The following is a 17,869-nucleotide window of genomic DNA, read 5'->3' as shown; positions in this document are numbered from 1 at the left end:
TAACCGTATAGAGTAGCGACATAACCGTATAGAGTAGCGACATAACCGTATAGAGTAGCGACATAACCGTATAGAGTAGCGACATAACCGTATAGAGTAGCGACATAACCGTATAGAGTAGCGATGCAACCGTATAGAGTAGCGACATAACCGCTGTCTCTTATACACATCTCGATGAAAATTGCGTGCAAAATTCGAGAATAGATGAAAATTGCGTGCAAAATTAGAATCAATGAAAATTGCGTGCAAAATTAGAATTGATTTCTCTAGACTGACTCTGATGGCGACAGAACTCTGACTCTGATGGTGAGAACTATAAAATTTATGTGGGAAATTTGTTTGTACAGTTCTGACATTATGAAACCTGGGTATAGGAATGAACGCTGAGTACATTTAATTTTATGCGGAGATTGACCATTCAATTCGTCTCAAATATTCTGAAATAAATATCGATAAGAAGCATTTGTTTTTTCTCAACATAAATGATCAAGTAATGGCACTTTCTCTCTTCCAGCACATTCCGGGGGAATAGAATATAGCTGCTTGGAGAATTTCAAAGATTTTCCCTTTTGAGTAAATGAAATATACTGTGATAACCAACCTATCTTTCCTAACTAATCTTTCCATTGTTGACCCACCAAGACGCTGTTGACCCACTAAGACGCTGTTGACCCACTAAGACGCTTGACTCACATTCCTCCTGGATGTCGTGCTGAGGCTGAGCGATGACGCGGAGCTTGCGTGCCGTTCCACTGGAGTCTGAATTCTGATGTAAGAAATTTAGTTATTTTGAAAAATAATGTAAAAAATTACCTTATTTTGAAGGGTACATAATGTTTTCGTTGCTGCCAGTTAATGATAATGTTTTCGTTACTGCCAGTTAATGATAATGTTTTCGTTACTGCGCATGGCTTAAAAGCCGTCGCCGAAAACCGGAAACTCCCGATCCGGTAAACTTTCGATGCGCGTATATGCTAATTATTATATACGCTCACTGCAAAACGACTGAATTTAATTTTTTTATTGCACAAGATTTGCTAGATCATCTTTAAGATGTGAACTCTCTACAGGCCATCACCTGACAGGTGTGGAGGTTCCAACAGCAGAGACTGAACTATCCTTCCTCAAGTCGGGCCGGTAAATGTCTTCACTTTCTGAAAAAAAATTAAAAACATTTACGTTTATTATGGATCAATCATGTGAATAGAGAGTTAATAATATTTATTATTGTAAAATAACACAAAAGCACGGTTAATAACCGAAGTTTTTATTTGTATCGAGAAAATAATGCGTGGCATCTTTTCGATATAAGTAACCCGTTAATTTATAATGCATTGCTATAAGAGCAAAGTTTTTGCTTACGTTATGTTCATTTCTACTCTGTACTGTACATATAGAAATAACTGTAATTAAAAACTGTAATTTTACAATTAAATGATTTAAGAGAAATTTTGATGGACAAATACCACTATTTCCTTAGGAAAAAAGGAAAATTGGTAAAATCTAAAATATTCCCACTATAGGCAATGAAAAAAAAAGTATTAAATTTTCTCAGCCTAATCCACTATAGGGATCAAATGATAACGAGGGAAGGTTCGGTGTACAATACGATTTATTTTTCGACCAAACACCGCAAGTTTCACCAAAGATCGAGGAAATAAAGAATTCTATACAAATAAATGATGTCTAGGTTTTTGTCCCTGTTTGTCGCGACCTCAACACCAGCACTCCTATAAATCAGTCCCTTGACCGAGCTACGACTGATGGTGTCTATTTGTTATTTGTTTGCTGGGCGCTTGTTATGTGCTTCTTCCCGTTTTTGGGATCGTTTATTGTCGGTTTCTTACGTATTAGCTGCTCATTTATAGTATCTTTGCAATTTTTCTGTTGCTTGTGAGTGTTTCACTCGCTTGTCGCCTGTTTACTACTGTCTGTTGCATGTCTGCATGGCGCTTTATTGATGATTTCGCCTGTATGATGATCTGGTGATAACGAAATGATGAGGTTGTTATGACATGATAATGTAATGATTTGACAAACTAGATCCCCTCATCAATAACTTCGTTAAGTGATTATTTTTAAATGATTATCTAGTATATCCATGAATGTTACATAAGTTAATTTTGCTGTTGAACATCACGCATGCTGACCGTCATGTGAATATTTCGATGTTTTTGATGTTGTCAAGGCTATGATCATTTATTTATGTTGAAGACGTTGATGTTCTATATGAATGTCTTGATATTGAGGATGCATTTTATCTCGAACTTTCCTCAGAAGCCGGCCCCAGCACACGGCTCGCGTTATCAGCATCCGTTTGATAAGAGATAACGACGCTCGTGAGCGATAACCCACGATAAATCGCGACGATAAACGCCAGTGATAACTTAGCCTCGCATGTCGGCTGGAAATTATCACCTATGGGGACATCTGCTCGCACATAAACTCACAGAGCCAAATGCATGACAAACTTTCCCATCTTCAGCGATAAGATTTGCCGATAAGAAATTTTACACTCAGAGGAATGAGCGAGACTTTGTCCACATTGCGATGCAATTTTTACCCGTGTGTTAGTCACCCTAGCTGGACCGATTTGACCCGGTAAAGGGACGTACATATTAGAGCTACGAGCAGAGAGTGTGTTGCTATTTGGATAATATAACCCCATTTATTATCTGGGTGTAGCATTGACTACATTCGCCCAGGTCGTACAACCATTCGAGGAAATTCAATATCCTAGATGACAATTAAATTAAATTAAAGTAATTAATTAAACATCTTTCAAATTAGCTCTCAAGATCTTGACTAATTATAATGAACAATTGTATATATGAGTACTTGGCTGCTGGGTGATGGTGATGGTGGTGCCGGGGAGGGGGGGTGCGCGTGCCCCCCTCGTGCGGGGCCCCCTCTTGACGTAGCGGCTGCCCTCGACCGACCCTCGGTCGCTCGAACCTGTCGAGTCGCTCGACGTGTTTCTCTGTCTGACAGAAATTTGTTTACTTGCATTTTTTTGTTCAAAATTGATCTGAAATAAATTTTCTTCTTCGGTAATATTTGACGAGTTTTTAGAGATATTCAAAATGGCTATTCTGCTCTAAGAGAAATAATTGGGACTTGATAAAAAAAAACGTGGCAATTTTTGCATTGCCTTTTTTCGGGGCATCCTGACCCAGTTTGGCCTGGTAAAAGAACGTATCAGTGAGGCAGAAACTACGTCATTATTTGGACAATATCACCCATTCATGTTTCTGATTATTCTTTACTAATTCATTCACTCGACCCAGCCACAAAACATACCTTGACTTTAATGACTTTCTTCGGTACTGATTATTCGCAATATCTTTGAATGGGTCGACCTCGCCGACTTCGCCGGACATCAGGGACCCAATGCTTCCTCTGGATGTTGACCCACTAAGTTCATCCAGTGTTTTGTTTTTTCCGGCTTGATTTTTTGGCTCCCTGGCGCCGACGGCGTCGTAGGAGGCGTCGTAGGAGGCGTCGTAGGACGCGTCGTAGGGGGTGTCGTAGGGGGCATCGTAGGGGGCGTTGTAGGGGGCGTTGTCCTGGGGACCGGGGCCCCGTTTCACAAGCGGGCTGCGGAGGCTCGAGGGCTGGGACCACAGGGAGCAGTCGCTACAGCAGGAGAGAACCGAGGACCACATTGTGGTGATGTATACGTGCACGTATTGTCTGCTTTGTATACGTGCACGTATTGTCTGCTATGGATACGTGCACGTATTGTCTGCTTTGTATACGTGCACGTAATGTTTATCCTGAATTAAGAGGCAGGAAGAGATAAGAACCTCCATCTTCACGATGTATTAACTCTCCTTAAAGCTTCTCAGCGCCGCATTATGAAGACAAGTATTGTCGACGTACGAGTTTATAAGGTAATATATACAAAGAAATATATAAATTAATATCATATCTACTTAGCAGTTACTAAAAATGACAGTTACATATTCGCTTCCGCTTTCAGCTCGTTTAGGTGAAGCCAAAAAAATTATGCACTGACGACGATTTTGACTCTGTTTGTATTGACCACTCATGTTAATAATTGTTTGATTAGTAAGCGCCGCTGGTGTCCCTGGATCAGCTGTTGCTACTACGATGACGTCACGTCGAACGCGACGCTGGTTTGGAAAAATTCGGACGTCGAAAATTTCAGTTTTCGCTTGACTTATGATGTGGTGGTGTAAGTAATGGAATTGAATTGATCGTCGAGCTACGAACTAAGGACTAATGGCTGAGAACTAATTGTCAATGAGAAGAATTTTCCTTGAAAATGTTAAGCGAAACATTATTTGTTAACACAAGTATGAGACCGGCCCAAGGTCAGCCGGAAAATTGTCTGTGAAGTCATTTTGCTTTGACTCATTTGAAGTTATTAAAGCATTTGTTGAAATATTTTTATTATGGTTCCTGGTCTTTGAAAAAATCATTAGTAATGTGCATCGTTTAAAACTTTAGTGATGTTGAAGTTAAACTGAGGATAATATTTTGAACTGTGCTAATTTAAGTTGGGTTTAAAATGTTTTAATACAATTACTTTTTGCTTTCCATCTACGATTCGAAAATAGATGCAATCACGATGCCAGTCCCTCCAGTACTTTTTCATGTAGATATGACATGTTAATCTGGTCAAACTTATAGCCAATGTCATAAAGCCATGGCATACAGCGAGCCAATCGCACGAATCCAAGTGAAATGCTGTAACCAATCGCACGTCTCCACAGTTTGTATGATACAAGTTGCTGCGGTCTATAGATGATCAGACTTTCGACTTCAAGAAGCTGTTTACATCCTCAACTTCAGAATTTTTTTAAATTGTGAATTTCATTCGGCTTTTGATTCCAGAACTTCTTCATTTATTCACTATTAGGATAAATATTGGATATCTAATCGATAAATACCAGTTTTAACCAGAAATTAAGCCCCAAATGGGGGCTTAAAAATTTACCATAATAATATAATATTTTGAGGATTTTGAGATATAAATAATGTTTCTAACTAAATTTCAATATAAAATCACAAATTGAATGAAATATATATATTCTGCAAGTCGAAATTTCATAACAGAGTATTGAATGGCATATCAAAGACTTAGTAAAAGGCCTTGAAGTTCATATCCCGATGCTTGTGACGTTTATTTTCTCCTAACTGCTGGACCAATCACAAGCCTCCACTTGGTGAGTCGCCTCAGTATAGCTGTCAGCCTTGCTGTGTGCGGTGTCAGTTGAGGCACGGTCGTCGAAGAGCGAGACAGGCAAACGAAAAGATGTACAGATCACTCTCCATCGCTTTCTGCCTTTTGGCAGTTAGTTTTGTAAACGCCAAAGTTTATTTCGAAGAAAGATTCTCAGATGGAGGTGAGTAAATATATCTTTGATGCTTTTCTATAAATTGAAACCTCTGTTCTGCCGGTCGACGCTGTGCGCTCGCCGGTTACGTAGTACCTACGATTTTTATTTTTTCTGGAGCTATCTAGAAATAATGCGAGCACAAGCTTATAGAAAGATGATTAGATGATCATAATTGACTATAAAACTGTCTATGTCACTCTTCGCCGTGAATTTTTTAAGGAATTCTGTTCCAAAGAATTTCCTTCTGGCTTCCATTATCTTCTGTAAAATGTTCTGATCACCGGACTAACCAGTCTGACAGTAGCTAGTGGCGGCTAGTGCTATAGTCTAGGGCTATTGAAGTGGCTCAAACTGCACACGACTATAGAGCACTGCAGCCCTGGTGCCACAGCGCAATCGGCATATTGAACAATCAATTGATTCATTCTTGCTGGTTAATGTTTCTATTTTCCTGTTTCTATATATTACAATCCATTTTGCCAAATGTTGGCCAAATACGGAACAGTGTTTGACAGTTTGTATTATTTCACTCATTTCTTAGCAGGCTTTGTCTTATAGATGTTGATATTATTTTATTATTTTACTCTTAATTAAAGTTTGAGTGTCTTACTTTCTCAAACTTTGTCTTAAAAGTATGATGCCTTGCAGGCTTGCGCTTAACTTGCTGTCCTGTGTCCTCCATCATTGCTCCATGCTCCAAACTTTAAAGCAATACCTAATTACTAGAATGCCTCATAATGTCAGATGTGGTGGATATCTAACTAAACTGACTTGTATAACATTAATCTTTACTGAGGGAAAGATTTTAAATCTGTTGGCATTTTACCAATTAATATTTATTCACTTTCCTATAAGAATTGGGTCTATCAAGTATATTATAAACAGTGGGGATTTGTTATAATTTTGGTTCATTGGTGTAGTAGGTCAAGCAAAGGTCAATATGGAATATTAGGTAATTAGGTTGACATTCACAGCATTACACAGCAGATAAAAATGATAATTTCATCTTAACTTGCTGTCCTGTGTCCTCCATCATTGCTCCATGCTCCAAACTTCAAAGCAATAATTACTAGAGCCTCATAATGTCAGATGTACTTGTATAACATTAATCTCGACTGAGGAAGAGATTTTAAATCTGTTGGCATTTTACCAATAAATTTTTATTCACTTCTCTATAAGCATTGGGTCTATCAAATAATCAATTCTATTGTAAACAGTGTGGATTTGTTATAATGTTGGTTCATTGGTGAGAAGTAGGTAAGTATAAATGAAGCAAAGGTCAATTTGGAATATTAGTTTATTAGGTTGACATTCACAACAATGATACAATGGCAGATGAAAATGATTGGTTCATAATTTTTTTTTTGTAAATCCTAGGCAGAAATGAATCATTCAGTGGCCATTGGAACAAATTAGATTGACTGTTAAGGCCCTGATTGAAAAGCGAGAGGCTTCGAACAGGCTCGGCTCTTCCCTATGCGTTTCTTCACTAATTAGGATAGACTTTACTCCACTCGCAAATGAGATGGCGATATGGATTCGAAGAATAATACGTGGCCAGTGGTCGGCCTATCCAATTAGTTATAGCCGACCGTTGGCCATTCCTTGGCCACCTGAAAGCGACCAGTTCCCGCGAAGAAGGGTCTGGCTAGGATATCATATTACAAAGAGTACAAGCTCGAGGGTAGCGACTGGCCGAGCTTTGGGCAGATCAAGGATTTTACACGATGGTCGCGAAAACCTCACTCTCAGACTTCGCTGCATTTTGACTACAAGCCTTAATGCTAATAAGGGTATTTGTTTCATTCTTATGTGGCTTCTGCCCAACTTCCCTGTTTAGGGAAAAGGCAATATCTTGATCCTCTCATCCTATATCATGAGCCTAGTTCAAATGGCATTGTCACATTTCAATTAGAAATTTATGCGTCTTCACATGTTACCTCGGCCTAATTATTGAAAGGCAGCAGCTATGTTAAGCTGACGGCACAAGTCCTCAGAAACGTGTGCAACATACTGATACAGCACATGTTCTTGAGTATTTGTGTTTGTCCTTGCTTTACATAAAATATATTTACTTTTTTTAAATAAAATTCTCTCTAAAAATGTCTATGCTTCCAACCTGGGCCCAACAATTCTGGTTCAGATTCCACAATACTTTGAAGCTTTCAAAAATGTGTGTGCCTGGCACATTTTGACTGCCATTAAAAACCTGCTGTTTTTCTACTCACATATATGTCTATAATTCTTACTGTGGTATGTCCTGAAATATATTTGCATTGCAGATGCTTGGGAGTCACGATGGGTGCAGTCTAAACACTCCGGCAAAGAATTCGGTACCTTCAAATTGAGTGCAGGAAAATTTTATGGAGATGCTGAAGCCAGCAAAGGAATACAAACTCCCGAGGTGAGCATTAGATTCACAAACCTTTTTCAAAGCATATAATCGCATAAATGAAGTGGCAAATCTATAAAACTTTCCTATCTAGCTAAGTGGCTAACAATACAAACAAGCTTACATTATTTTTCCCTTTTTTGTATCTTGTGAATGATGATAGCAAATATCCATGATGCCTTCACTTGAGTTTTGCTCAAAATCTAGACTGGCCCTTATTTAAATACTAATATTTCACATTGTTTTGATACTTTCCAAACAACACAACCATAACGGTAACCTCAAGATATTCATGACCTCATGTTTTAGTCATCCAAAGGAACTTTTCCTTATCTTCTAACATTGTAATTGACTTCTGAATTAAATCTGCATCTTATGAATGAAAATGTATTCCAATTCCATGAAGTTTTGCAAAAAAAAAAAGAAATTTAATTGGGCAGGTGTCAGACTATTAGCATTTAGATCCTAAATGCCAGAAACTGTGCATGCTACATGATATTGCATTCTTGATTGGTGGCTTCTTCACCACTGTTGAAATCAATTGTCGTTGCATTTTAGCCAATGAGGTGGTTTAGCTTCTTATATTTATTGATTTATTTATTGTGTATCAAAAGTTAATATCAAAAGCATTTTTAATATAAAAAGTTCTGAAAAATGCTCAAAATTAATATTGGCATTAGTAATAATTTCTAATAATAGGTTCAATAATTTGACTTTTGGTACACATGTCTTCCTTTTGAATGGGTCAGAACCGACATTGTTATAATTGAATGTATGAGCAATGCTGTGCTTAGTAAGCTTATGTAAATCATTGGAGAGTTGTTACAAATTGTGCACTGGATCCCACTATCTCAGTGTTAACTTGTTGCAGTAAAATTGCTTACGAACTACAAAGTGTAAAATCTTCAACTTGAAAATGAGGATCTCATTTTAAAGTTTGCCAGAGATTGAAATTTCACTAAGAAAAGATGCACTAGGAGCCCACAAGGTCCTAGAATTTATATTACAATTTTTTTTCAATTGTTAAGTAATTTATGAAAAATTGAAAGGTTTGATTGGTTAAAATTATTTTTATTGAATTTATTTTATTTATCATTATATGCTCACGAGGTTTTTATTAATTAAATTCATGTTATGAGCCGTTGACTAATTTTTACTGTTTGTTGCTACCTGATGTAATACGTACCCTTCTGAGGTCATATCTCAATGTGTTACAGGACGCCCGCTTCTATGGCCTTTCTACGAAGTTTGAGCCTTTCAGCAATGAAGGCAAGCCTCTGGTGATCCAGTTCACCGTCAAGCATGAACAGAGCATCGACTGCGGGGGCGGCTACCTCAAGGTCTTCGACTGCTCCCTTGACCAGAAGGACATGCATGGCGATTCTCCCTACCTCATCATGTTCGGTGAGTTGCCTTGCCACTTTGAGTGCTCCTACATTTAATGGTATCGTGCCTTGACATTTTAGGAGGGTTTGGTGGCTCTATGAGAATTGTTCTCTCCCTTATTCTTGTATGTTGGTGGGGAATTTTTTTTTTCTGGCGCTGAGGATATTTTATATATGGTACGGTAGTTTTATTCCCTCCTCCTATCGTAAATCTTTATCAAATTATTGATTATTAAATATATTTTGTAGATTACTGTTGACATTTTTATCATTGTCAAATTGTTGCTGTAGTTTGGCTTGTTTGCCTGCAAGACTATTAGATTGTCTTTATTGTTTGTACAACCTGCTCACTGAACAGATCGCTCTCGCCAACCATTGTGCTTTACCACTTGCATCCACAACTTCATAAAAATTGTAACCTTGCAGGCTCATTTTAACATTGTTATGTGACTGGTATCTCTAGTGCCTGTATACTGTAGAGAGTTGATATTTCAGTGCTGTCTTCTTTTGGGAAGAAAGCAGGGATCGTGGGAGTAGAATTTTTCTCGTATAAACTCGTTTCCTTGGTAAAATTGAGACGCCTTTAGGTACATGTTTATATTACGTTATGCCTGCTTATTTTTCCGGGCGCTCCTGTGACTGTTTGGTTTTACAGGCCCCGACATCTGCGGTCCCGGCACGAAGCGCGTGCACGTCATCTTCAGCTACAAGGGACAGAACCACCTCATCAAGAAGGAGATCCGCTGCAAGGATGACGTCTTCTCTCACCTCTACACGCTCATCGTGAACCCCGACAACACGTACGAAGTTCTCATTGACAACGAGAAGGTGGAATCTGGTGAACTCGAGGCCGACTGGGACTTCCTCCCCGCCAAGGAAATCAAGGATCCTGAGGCCAAGAAACCTGAAGACTGGGACGACCGCGCCACCATCCCCGACCCTGAAGACACCAAGCCCGAGGACTGGGATCAACCCGAGCACATTGCTGACCCTGACGCCACCAAACCTGAGGACTGGGACGACGAGATGGACGGTGAATGGGAGCCCCCGATGATTGATAACCCTGACTACAAGGGAGAGTGGAAGCCCAAGCAGATCGACAACCCCGACTACAAAGGCGCCTGGATTCATCCCATGATCCCCAACCCCGAATACTCGCCCGACTCATCCCTGTACCTGCGCAAGGAGGTGTGTGCCGTCGGTCTGGATCTCTGGCAAGTCAAGTCCGGCACCATTTTTGACAATTTCCTCATCACCGACGATATTGCTGAGGCCAAGAAGATCGGAGAAGAAACTTGGGGCGCCATTAAAGATGCCGAGAAGAAGATGAAGGACGAACAGGACGAGGAGGAGAGGAAGAAGGCTGAGGCTGACTCGAAGGCTGCCGGAGGAGATGCTGATGAAGATGACGATGAGGACGAGGATGACGACGATCTTGACATCGACTTGGGCGGTGACGATGCCGAGCCAGATCACGATGAACTTTAAGTTCTAATTTTGTTATCCTAATCATTTATTTTAATGTACGGTAGTGTTGCTTTGAAACTTATCTAAATTGTTTAACGTTCGTGAACTTCATCCGATATTAGTCGTGACTGTCGCGGTCGGAATTCATTTAGTAATCCAGCCAACAAAAGCTCATCGCAACTATTTTCCAGTCTTTATGTTGACGTTATTAGTTTAATTTGTGGAGGCATTCGTTGGCCGCGGCCATCACGGCGAGGTGATAAATGTATGTATTTTTTACGTGGCCGCGTCAGCACCCATTAGCGTGAGGGAGTGAGTTGTTACGTCGTAGCCTGAGATATAACAGCGAATTGTCGTATACTGGACCCGTGTCATCCTACCCAAGTTTAGCGAATGTATTTTTAGTCTCTGCTTCTCATTAGGAAGGCGGCATAATGGGCCTTTCTTGGGAACGTTTCATGTTCAGTTAAGCATAAATGTGCGGAGAGTGGATGACAATATCGAAGCGTGTCAGGCCGAAGGCTTGGAGAGGTTGGTATGTCTGATGAAATATGAACGTTGCCAACGCTTATTCTCACCAGGAACTTGTTGTGAAAGTGTGTTAGCCTCATCTCACTCATCACCCTCTCATGTTGATTCATCCTCATCAAGTTGACAGCTGTTCCATCATCTGACTGATTTTACACTAACTTGATGTGTAAATTAAACCTCAGTCGTTATCTGTGTGAATGAATTTACAATAAAATATGTAAAATCAACTTACAAACGTTTCGTATCCTTGAACTTCAACAGCTTCTGTACTATGGAACGTTATTCAATTATTAATAATATTCTTGGATTACCTTAAGATTCTTGACTGAACTTTAGAAATTCATGTTCTACTGATTTTCATTTCTAATGACTTCGCCTCGCAACAAGCGTCGTGTTGTCTTTTGAATGTCATAGGCGAGAACATTCTTATGAGAACTGTCGCTGTGGGTGCTAACGTAGTGTAGTGTTGTCTTGTTTCATCAACAGCTGCTGATTGGAATGTCGGATACTTCGTATAATTATTAGATCGTCTTGATTATGCGCATCCACGCAGCTTCAGTTACTGCTAATGACGGTTGCCCCAAACTTTTCCCGCAAGTCCATTTTATTCTCAGCAGAAACTCGTCGTTAAAGATTATTTCTTCGCTTCTTTTCGACTTGCATTAAATGGAGTGGTGAACAAGCAATCCTCTGTTAACAAGTTCACAAGAATTGACAAGAGTTGTCATTGTTTGGTTTGTTCGCCATGGCAACGATCGCTGCATGCGGGCGCTCTTGCCTCAGTGTTCAACTCTTGCTCCAGTTGTACCGAGTCTTTATTTGCTGGGGAATTTAAAAACATTTAATATCTGCGATTTGATGGTTACCGGTTGTGATACCAGTATCATTAATCATACTGGTATTTCAGTAATGACTTCATCACCGGACGATATTGCGGTGAGTTATCTTAATTTTAAGATCAAAATTCAGTCTTAACAGTTGTGTTGTTGCTCAGCAGTGATGTGAGAAATGTTTTGACTTGACGAACTAGAATAGCAGTATTTAAATTGGAATTTATTTTTCTTCATTGTTTACTAGCTCAATTTTCTCTCACTTTTCCCTCTCGAAAAATAAATTCTATTTGATGTTTATTTTGCAATTAAATTTCCGACGCAATCCTACCATAACAGCTTAATAAAAGCGTTCCGAACTTTCAATATATATATAATCAAAATAACGTTAGTTCTCCACAATTGAGTTCTGATTTTTAACATAGGCCTACCTGGCGCATCTGAAGGCCAGCACAACCAAGAAAAATGATGGCGAATCCCCCGATGAGGACGCGATCGACCGAATGCTTCGCCAGGACGCAAATTTAAGCGACTTTTCGAGCTCCCCTTCCAAGTCCCCTCACAGGAACCCCTTGAAATCGCCACAGAAATTCAAAAGTATCTTGGGCGATATACGCAAGTATGAGGATAAGTATATTAACAGAAGCCCTAAGAAACTATCTAGGAAGTCGAGCGTGATTTTCAGCGTTCCTGAAAGCCCTGACGAAACTGCTTCTGGAGGAGAGGCCGGGCTTCAGTCTGACGACTCAATGATGGACGAGGTCCTGGCAAAATGCCTTCAGGAATCGTCCTTGTCTGACGACATACCGCCCCCCGGGACCGCTATTCCTCATAAGGAATCTATGCTGAAGAATGTTTTGTCAGCGGAGAGTTTGCTTAGTCACGATCCTTCTCAGCCCGTGGCTCAAGCTGAGCCAAAAGTTAGCAGAAAGAATATTTTCTTAGCAACGAACAAGAAAGAAGTTTTCGGAGGCACGAAGGGGGGAAACGAACTCCTGAACTACAAGATTCCCTGTAGCTTTCCGTTTGAAAGCTCAGACCTAAAACGTCAACCAGAAAACGATAATCGAACTCTGTCGACTACTCCAGATCGTTCGAGTGTCAGCTTACTACGTAAGAACAGTAAAAGTATATTCCATTCATCTTCTTTTCATTCTTCTTCATCGGAATCGGAAGATGATTTATGCAAACGTATATCGAGGAAAAATTCATACGTGTACAAGGAAGGTTTTGTCCTAATGAGTGCCACGTCAACTGACGATACAATTCAAACTGACTCCAACATCTCTGACGAGGCAGAACGCCGATCTTCTGAGGTAGTTTCTCTTCAGCAGTCCGACGATGAGGGAGAAGCGCCGATAGCGAACGCAACGAACGTGTCGGTGCATTCTAAAAATCGAAACGTTGTTACAACCGTAATGGAAGACAAAACTGTTACGAAACCGTCCTCTTCTTCGATAGCAGTTACGAAAGAAATCAAGAATTCACAGAAATTTAAAATAGATAATAAAGAAAAATTTAAAATCGGTTCGCTTAAGACGAATCAACTCATTACGACAGAGCAGTCGGGGAACAAAGGCTACAGCTCGTCTTTTGCGAGCACCAGCTCTGGTGAAGACTTAAATTCAAATGCTGTTGGAGATTCAGGCAGATTTGACGACCTCATGAACGGCAGCTCCACACGCATAACTTCTAGCACTGAAATTTCCATTGAAACTTCATCGTCTTCTGAGCGTTCAGATCGTCACAGGCACTCGAGGCACAAACACCATTCGCGTCACAAACGTCGAAGTCACAACAGTGCGAAATCAAGTCACAAAAACCGTTCACGTCACAGACACAAACGTTCGAGGAGCGAGCAGCCCTCCTCAAAGTCCAAGAAGAAGAGGCGGAGGAGAAGAAGGATGAGTTCTTGTAGCGATGATTACAGTTCATCATCATCATCAGAATCATCCTCCTGTGGTCACCGCAGACGCAGGCGGGAATCCTGCAGGAACTGTGAGGTGAGTATGACCTTATTGAAATAAATTAACAGACGTTATAACTTTTCGCACGAACGTGACTGGCGTCGCACATGATAAAATATTTTCGCGTATTTATACGATAATACAAATGCCGTTAACTATTATAAACACAATCCCTGTGTAATTCTTCGAATTAAATTATAAATTTTCCCACCAAAGTTAATATATTTATTTAGTTTCTTCTTGGGCATTACAATAAATTGGATTTTGTAGGCTTTCCCAACAAATCTTCCTTCTATCGTAATTGTCGTCATTAATGACGGCCGTCACGGTCCAATGGGAATTGAAATGGACTTTTTGTTCATTAAAGTCCATGGTAGAAACCCGAGACAAAATGACTTCTGTTTTCAAATAAAATTATCACGCAAGTCTTGTCCTTCCAGAGAAAAAATATTAAATATAATCTTCATAGCAAAATATTCAAGCTCTAAAATAGAGCCAGAATGAAATAGAAGAAATGTACAGAATATTAGTGTGCCATGTAATTAAGATGTGCAGACAACAGCGTCCACTCAGATCTGTGAGTAACTGTTCGTCCGAGTGTAGATGCCTTTTTTAGCGCATTTTCTCATTTATGGAAAAAATGCACTATTGTGCTCACCATGTCCGTCTGTCCGTCCGTCCGTCCGTGACCTCAAGTTATCGTCGACGAGAAAATGCGCTCTCTGTCACTCACTGCAGTGAGTACTGAGTTATATATTTTTTCTTTCTGTAGCTGGGTCATCCTGACCCAGTTTGTCCCGCGAATGAGCGCATTACTTCAACGTGCAGAAATTGTATCGTTTTTTGCTCAATATGATCCATTAATTTTCTGAGTGTCGTCTCTGTCCCCACAGCGCCTACTGACGCTGCTGGCAGGGGGCGCAGGCCCCACGTGCCCCCTGCTCCCCCAGGGGCACCGGGGCCTCGACCTACTGGGGGGCGGCGCCCCCTGCTTCGTAGGTGAGTGAATCCGTCATTATTTTACATGCAAGTGAAATAGTGATGTTTGATACTTCTTTTTCTATGATATTTTCTATTTTATTTCTGTGCTTGGAAGTGAAAATGATAAGAATTTTATCGAAATTTTTCTGGTCCGTAATACATTATAATTATTTATCCATGACACTAGGTGCTCCTTTTTTAAGTTCACGTCTTTCCGCGGCCGCTATTCGATGATAATTTTTAATTAAATTGTTTCACCATAAACCAACATCATCAAAACATCTCTCGTTAATTTATTTTTTTGTAATTTTTCCTTGAGGAAGCATCGCTTGAGTTTCTGTGATTCGTTTCGTTAAACTCAAAATATCCCACGAATCAATAATTTTTAAACTTCATACATCCAGAAAAATGAAAGTGACATCGTCCAAATTGTGATGCCTGTTTAGCGCATTTTCTCATTTATGTAAAAAATGCACTATNACATCATTAGAGCTTCGCTTCTCCCACCTCGTCAGTGGGATACAAACCTGTCTCTTATACACATCTAGATGTGTATAAGAGACAGGTATTAGGGTGGGACTTCATCCTTATTTTCAATAATCAACGAATTGTGATTATATTAAAGGCAAATAATCATATATTGCTGTACCTTTGACCAATCGTTGAATATTTCAGGTACCGAAAGTAATGGATTGCCTTTTCTTGAAATAGTTAATATCATCCTACCAAGAAGTTGAACTATTGCCTTGAAAAGAGACTAAATATCATTACTAATTCAGCCTACCCATTTGAGGTGAATTTCCCTTAATCTCTATTGAAGAGACTTGCTTATTAATGGTAGCAGTTAGTAATGGTAATGATATTAATAGTTAATAATAGTTACTAATAATCAGCATAGGTAATAATTAATTAATAATAAAATAATTGACCTGATAGACGTCTGTGCTGCGTGGCGCGCCGCCCCCCTCGCCGCTGTCCTGGTCCCCAGACGTCGGTGACGGGATTTGTGTTTCTGTACAAAGCAAATATATTCTTCATTGAAGCATTTAATTAAATAAAATCAATGGTTAATTCATGCAACTAAACGCTGCATTTAATTAAAGTAATTAAGCAGTTAATGCTGTATCTCGTTGAAACAATTCATCAATTTAACGCTCTTTCTATTAAATGAATTCAATGTTAAAACGCTCAAGATGTCGACGAGATACTCATTTATTTTCGCATTTCATATAAAGTGACGAGAAAAACCATATTGTATCGCCAAGTTATTAACTCTCACGAATTATTCATTAACAACCGTTAAAGACAACGTTGCTAAATATGTTATTTTTGCATCTGAAATGTACGCATCTTCGTGAGGAAAAACTAGTTCGAAAATTTTATTGAAAAAAAATTTTATCGAAAAAAAAATTTATTGAAAAAAAAAACCTAGTCTCAGGTTGACCAGCCTAGTGAAGCGAGATACAAGTTCTTCAAAGGCTCGTGATTTTATCTGCATTATAATATCCTTCATTAGCCTAAATCGAAAATATGTTAGCGATTGCCTGCTTCCCGACTTGATGAAAATTTTTGAATTCTTAAATGGATTGCTTATAGAAATCTTCACCCACAAAAATAGGCGAGACATTTTTCGAATAGCGATTCAATTTTTTTCTCACGTATGAGTCATCTTGACACAATTTGTCCCTTCAAAAGAGCAAATCAGCGCCACGTGTAAGAGTTGGACAACATAACCCGTTCATTGTACTGAGTGATATACTATGTACCCGGCCTGAGTGTGGTGGGAGGAGGGGAGCTGTCCTCCCCCTGGGGTGTAGTTTCCTCCCCCAGTGGGGGTGTAGAGGGGGGATTATCCTCGCCCCCTGTGGTGAGGTCCGCGATGTTGAGGTTCGAAGTCAGGAACCGAATGTCACCCTGGGAATTAGGAGAAAATTTGAAATGTTATTAAATTTTATTTCGAATTGATGGAATAGCCAGCGTACGTCGCGTGCTGAACTTTTGAACACAATCATTGTTAACGATACCAATCATTGTTAAGAATATCCATCTTTGTTAACGATTCTCATCATTGTTAAAGACTGTATGTATGTAGGGCCTGTCTCTTATACACATCTAGATGTGTATAAGAGACAGGGGGTGCGGTGCCCCCGGGGTGTGTTAGGGTACAGGGGTGCGGTGCCCCCGGGGTGTGTTAGGGTACAGGGGTGCGGTGCCCCCGGGGTGTGTTAGGGTACAGGGGTGCGGTGCCCCCCCGGGTGTGTTAGGGTACAGGGGTGCGGTGCCCCCGGGGTGTATTAGGGTGGGACTTCATCCTTATTTTCAATAATCAACGAATTGTGATTATATTAAAGGCAAATAATCATATATTGCTGTACCTTTGACCAATCGTTGAATATTTCAGGTACCGAAAGTAATGGATTGCCTTTTCTTGAAATAGTTAATATCATCCTACCAAGAAGTTGAACTATTGCCTTGAAAAGAGACTAAATATCATTACTAATTCAGCCTACCCAGTTGAGGTGAATTTCCCTTAATCTCTATTGAAGAGACTTGCTTATTAATGGTAGCAGTTAGTAATGGTAATGATATTAATAGTTAATAATAGTTACTAATAATCAGCATAGATAATAATTAATAAATAAATAATTGACCTGATAGACGTCTGTGCTGCGTGGCGCGCCGCCCCCCTCGCCGCTGTCCCGGTCCCCGGATGTCGGTGACGGAATTTGCGTTTCTGTATAAAGCAAATATATTCTTTATTGAAGCATTTATGTAAATAAATTCAGTGGTTAATTCATGCAATTAAACGCTGCATTTAATTAAAGTAATTAAGCAGTTAATGCTGTATCTCGTTGAAACAATTCATCAATTTAACGCTCTTTCTATTAAATGAATTCAATGTTAAAACGCTCAAGATGTCGACGAGATACTCATTTATTTTCGCATTTTA

General features: G+C 39.7%; 3 protein-coding genes across 3 annotated transcripts; 2 read left to right on the top strand and 1 right to left on the bottom strand.

The window, feature by feature from the left end:
- Positions 1–675: 675 nt before the first annotated feature.
- On the bottom strand, positions 676–3,665 carry LOC108681650. Its single transcript, XM_047883260.1, has 4 exons — positions 3,301–3,665; positions 2,839–2,984; positions 1,079–1,154; positions 676–766 (listed from the first exon to the last, which is right to left on the bottom strand). Exons 1-4 carry the CDS (start codon positions 3,663–3,665, stop codon positions 676–678), a joined length of 678 nt encoding a protein of 225 aa, XP_047739216.1.
- Positions 3,666–5,197: 1,532 nt separating this feature from the next.
- On the top strand, positions 5,198–11,368 carry LOC108681652 (calreticulin). The gene is made up of 4 exons (XM_018170705.2): positions 5,198–5,372; positions 7,649–7,770; positions 8,976–9,162; positions 9,799–11,368. Exons 1-4 carry the CDS (start codon positions 5,282–5,284, stop codon positions 10,629–10,631), a joined length of 1,233 nt encoding a protein of 410 aa, XP_018026194.1. The 5' UTR covers positions 5,198–5,281; the 3' UTR covers positions 10,632–11,368.
- A 51-nt stretch (positions 11,369–11,419) lies between these two features.
- Positions 11,420–14,945, top strand: LOC125178752 (E3 ubiquitin-protein ligase RBBP6-like). The gene is made up of 3 exons (XM_047883259.1): positions 11,420–12,077; positions 12,397–13,974; positions 14,832–14,945. Exons 1-3 carry the CDS (start codon positions 11,904–11,906, stop codon positions 14,943–14,945), a joined length of 1,866 nt encoding a protein of 621 aa, XP_047739215.1. The 5' UTR covers positions 11,420–11,903.
- The last annotated feature ends 2,924 nt before the right edge of the window (positions 14,946–17,869 follow it).

Source organism: Hyalella azteca, unplaced genomic scaffold, assembly GCF_000764305.2.
Source record: "Hyalella azteca isolate HAZT.00-mixed unplaced genomic scaffold, Hazt_2.0.2 contig12396, whole genome shotgun sequence".
Lineage (NCBI taxonomy): Eukaryota > Metazoa > Arthropoda > Malacostraca > Amphipoda > Hyalellidae > Hyalella > Hyalella azteca.
The sequence above is the reverse complement of the archived record's forward strand: the minus strand, read 5'-3'. Positions and strand labels throughout refer to the sequence as shown.

Coding starts and splice junctions, on each gene's coding strand:
- LOC125178752 (XM_047883259.1), top strand. CDS start 11,904: ATGCGGGCGCTCTTGCCTCAGTGTTCAACTCTTGCTCCAGTTGTACCG. Junction 12,078..12,396: donor CATCACCGGACGATATTGCG/GTGAGTTATCTT, acceptor TTTTTAACATAG/GCCTACCTGGCGCATCTGAA. Junction 13,975..14,831: donor AATCCTGCAGGAACTGTGAG/GTGAGTATGACC, acceptor CTGTCCCCACAG/CGCCTACTGACGCTGCTGGC.
- LOC108681652 (XM_018170705.2), top strand. CDS start 5,282: ATGTACAGATCACTCTCCATCGCTTTCTGCCTTTTGGCAGTTAGTTTT. Junction 5,373..7,648: donor AGAAAGATTCTCAGATGGAG/GTGAGTAAATAT, acceptor TTTGCATTGCAG/ATGCTTGGGAGTCACGATGG. Junction 9,163..9,798: donor TCCCTACCTCATCATGTTCG/GTGAGTTGCCTT, acceptor TTGGTTTTACAG/GCCCCGACATCTGCGGTCCC.
- LOC108681650 (XM_047883260.1), bottom strand. CDS start 3,665: ATGTGGTCCTCGGTTCTCTCCTGCTGTAGCGACTGCTCCCTGTGGTCC. Junction 2,985..3,300: donor AGAAAGTCATTAAAGTCAAG/GTATGTTTTGTG, acceptor AATTTCTGTCAG/ACAGAGAAACACGTCGAGCG. Junction 767..1,078: donor GGAACCTCCACACCTGTCAG/GTGATGGCCTGT, acceptor TTCTTACATCAG/AATTCAGACTCCAGTGGAAC.